The sequence below is a fragment of the Anastrepha ludens genome, chromosome 2, assembly GCF_028408465.1.
Source record: "Anastrepha ludens isolate Willacy chromosome 2, idAnaLude1.1, whole genome shotgun sequence".
Classification (NCBI taxonomy): domain Eukaryota; kingdom Metazoa; phylum Arthropoda; class Insecta; order Diptera; family Tephritidae; genus Anastrepha; species Anastrepha ludens.
The window spans coordinates 79,733,524-79,737,431 of NC_071498.1; the positions used below are offsets into that span (position 1 = coordinate 79,733,524).

The following is a 3,908-nucleotide window of genomic DNA, read 5'->3' on the forward strand; positions in this document are numbered from 1 at the left end:
GATTATCTCGAAGTCGTGTTTTTTGAAAATTACCGTCGCGGTGATCATTACTTATCAAATTTGACCGATTTGCATAAACTTTTTTTTTAATTATTCGAAGTTACAATCTCGTGAATCTGAACGGTTCACTTTGTATAAATATAATATTTGCATAGTTCGCTGGAACTATATTAAGTTTTTTTTTTAATTTTTCAACCCCTCAAAAATTGTTGTTTTGGGTAAATAAACCGTTCAGATTCACCGAAAAACATTTTTCTACAATAATTATTTAATTTTTTTGATTTCAGTTGAGCTTCTCATGCGCTACCGTGATCACCGCAAGCCTCTTCTAAAAAACGGCGTTTCGGGGAGGGGCGATATCCTTCAATATGATATTTGCGATTCGTACGATCTTCTCCAACATTAGGTTAAAGAAGTCACACGACAGCGAGTCACCTTGTCTGAAACCTCGTTTGGTATCAAACGGCTCGAAGAGGTCCTTCCCAATTCTGACGGCGCTGCTGGTGTTCAGAAACGTCATCTTGCAAAGCCGTAAATTCAGACATTGCGGCATATAGATAACTCCTTTTCATACTGTCGAATGCAGCTTTGAAATCGAAGAAAAGAAGATGTCTTTGCCAAGATTTGGCGAATTGCAATAATAAAAATCGGCAATAATTAACCCGTTCAAACTTTCGAAAAACACCCTATTGTCTGAACTGTGTCCTTCCATGTATAAATTGTTTAATGTTGTGCTCAACCCTGTAAAAAGACAAAGAGCACAAAACACAGCGTGTATCTATCTTCCACAAGAAAAACATAAAGATATTGTATTAAGTGATATCTCTCCAGTTGTTCCGGAACATTTAAAAAATCTTAAAAACTCGAAATCACATGAATAGATTACTTTTTAAAATAATTGTTAAAATTAATATATTATTAAAATTATTGTTTCATTAAAGTTATTGTTTCATATAAAACTCATAGGGCTTTAGAGCTTTAAATCATTTACAGTCTGTGTCAGAAAAAAGAACCGTAATTATTCATGAAGTATAAAAGACATATGTGTATTTAAAATTTTTTTACATGAACGTATGTATAAAACTACGAGTCGCAATTACTCAATAAGCCGTGTAGTTCCATCGTTGTCGAGTATAGCCTGGCATCTTCTTCATGCTTTGAACCACCTTTTCTGCATACCTCGTCGACAAACAGAACTAGATTTTGCGAACTTGTCGCACGAGTTGCTTTAAATCATGAACTGGCCATCCGGCAAGATGCATTTTCATAGTTCTCCACACATTTTCAATGGGGTTGGCGTCTGAGGACTGGGAAGACCAGTCCAATACTGTGACGCCATTTTCTTGTTTTGCTGTTTCTCAATATGCTTTTCTGAGAGCAGTGGTTTTGGTGATGTGGGACGGTAGGATATGTTCGCCTCCTTCAGTCGACGTTCAATGGTGTTGGTACTCACATCTATTCCCATTTTAGCAAGAACTGATCGTGTTGGACGATCACTTTATCCTGCTTTTTTGTCGGCACTCGCTCTAAGCCGCGCTCGGAAAAGTCATCAACATTTTTGTACACCTTATACCGCTGATTCCACATCACAACACACTTTTTTGATTTTTTAATAATTTTTGCAGGTAAGATAATTTCGGCCCTTTCAAATGCGTGCATAAAAATACCGCCTCAAAATGCTTTGCGTACTTCTCACTCATTTTTGTTTGGTTTCGTTTACGGGAAGGTTTTGATCGACACTAACCTGAGTTAGCATTGGCGTCGTAAAAAGCTTAAGAACAAAAAGCAATTAAATTCAAGGTTCTGCAAAATTAAACATCCAATTTTATTTTTGAATAACTTCTTTTCTGAATGAGGAAAATAAGTACATGAAATATTCTGTTCTTCAGCTTAAACACTTGTACGCGCATTTAGATTTGGAAAATTAAACGCTTAGGGATTTATACGGATCTAGGCAAACTCTGATGGTACGAATATCACAACAAATAAAAATCTGAATTTGAAGAGCCAGTTTTTGTATTTTGTAATATATATTAATTTATATATTTAATTGTCAAATTTCTTAATTATTAATAACAGTTTTCGTCCCCTTTAAAATAGTTTTATAGGAACCTTTCGAACATATGCGTATATATTCGTATATATGTATGTGTATACATACGTATATACAATAACTTTAAGCGCAATTGCAAGCCTAAAAACTTCCTCTTTGAATTCAAAAAAAGTAAACGTTCATATATTTGTTTGAGTCAATCAAATTTAATTGAATAAAAGAATTAACAAAAGAAATTGTCAAAAACGAACGAAGAGAAAGAAACACAGGTTTTTGTAAATAATTCGCCAGTCAAATCCGCATAATACATAAAAAGTTTAAAAATACACCCAGCACTTCTGGTCTCATATCCACACGCCAGTTGTGGGCTTCAAATTCTTCCATTGTCAGTGAAAATAAAAATCTTGCAATTAAAATTTAACTCAAAGTGCAGAAGGCACTGGAATCACTGGTTGGAATAAATGCAGGCGCGCATCGGCATATCCTAATTTGTTGCTGGCGTTGCAGTAGTAATCACCATAGTCCATTTCGGAAACATTTGTTATGCGTAATACGGATGTTGTTGTTTCATATGACGAAGCGGTAGTCGAGACTTGTATTTGTGATTCGGAATATAATTTAGTACCATTACGGAACCAGAAAACAGCGGGTGCGGGGTATCCTTGAACACTGCATTCCAATTCAGCATTGTGTCCCAATACTTGTGCCACCTTAGGGCGTAATACAGCGATCTGTGGCCGAAATTCTACCTCAATAAGCACCTTTCGCTCATCGGGTTGTCCTACACCGTTGTCAGCGACACAATAGTAAGTGCCACGATCCAGTCGATGTACCTCTCTGATGCGCAAAGTGGGACCGGCAAGCGTTTGCCCACCAGCCGGCATGATGGCATTATCTTCACGTTTCCACCATATTGTGGGTTGTGGGAAACCAGCTGCAAAGCAGCTTACTTCTAAATTCTGTCCTTCAGTAACCAGTTTGGACTTTGGCGTACGTTCCTCTGATATGATGGGTGGATGCTTAATGGACAAGTTCAGTGTCTTTGTGATTTTACCAGTTGCGGACACAATAACTTGACATTCATATGGGCCCATATCACTTGCCTCGATTTTCGTTATCTTCAGAGAATACGTAGCATTGCCAACTTTATCGTCTCGTGTCTCGGTGATCGTATAACGCGGATCGCTCAGGCTGAGAATATTTCGCATAGACAAAACAACGGACCGCTTGGCCCAGCTAACGGACATCCGACCGACGTTCTCAACAGTGCAGTTAAACTGTACATCTTCACCTACGCTGGCTACAACATCTTTTGAAATATGAGTGATAACCGGCTGGTTTGCGTGTAACACACTTGGCAGGAGTATTAACATAACAGCCAACGCCACTAGTTGTGATAAAAATCTATCCATATTGGAATTATAGATAAAAAAAACACACTTTCAAACAGTGACTTTTTATGTCTTCTTGCTGTTGTTATTCACTTTGTTTTATGACTCTTCTTTCTTTTTTCCTTGCTACTCAACACTTCAACTCAATTGCCGACAGGTCACCAAACGTTTCACAACGCTTCCTATTCTTGACTGATCACTGACCGCAACGCGCAACGAAAATGAGCACACCACGACCAGATTATCGAGCCACTCTTTGTGTCTTTACTTTTCTATCCCATCTTGCTCTTTCCCTTATTTGTATACATATGCACATAAATTTATTCTGCTTGTTTTGCATGAGACACAGTGCGCTATCGGCAGATTTTATATGTATAGGGCTTTCCAATAGGGACAGATCGATGATGGCAGGCTGTAGTTGCGTTGGTGGCGTCTATCAAGTCTGTTATTTGTTCTTGAGTACA

At 37.8% G+C, this 3,908-nt stretch overlaps 1 protein-coding gene across 1 annotated transcript; it reads right to left on the bottom strand.

Annotated features, from left to right (window-relative positions):
* Positions 1 to 2,237: 2,237 nt before the first annotated feature.
* LOC128871936 (protein amalgam) lies at positions 2,238 to 3,681 on the bottom strand. The gene has a single exon (XM_054114123.1). The coding sequence runs from the start codon at positions 3,463 to 3,465 to the stop codon at positions 2,476 to 2,478; it is 990 nt and encodes a 329-aa protein (XP_053970098.1). The 5' UTR covers positions 3,466 to 3,681; the 3' UTR covers positions 2,238 to 2,475.
* Between the last annotated feature and the right edge of the window lie 227 nt (positions 3,682 to 3,908).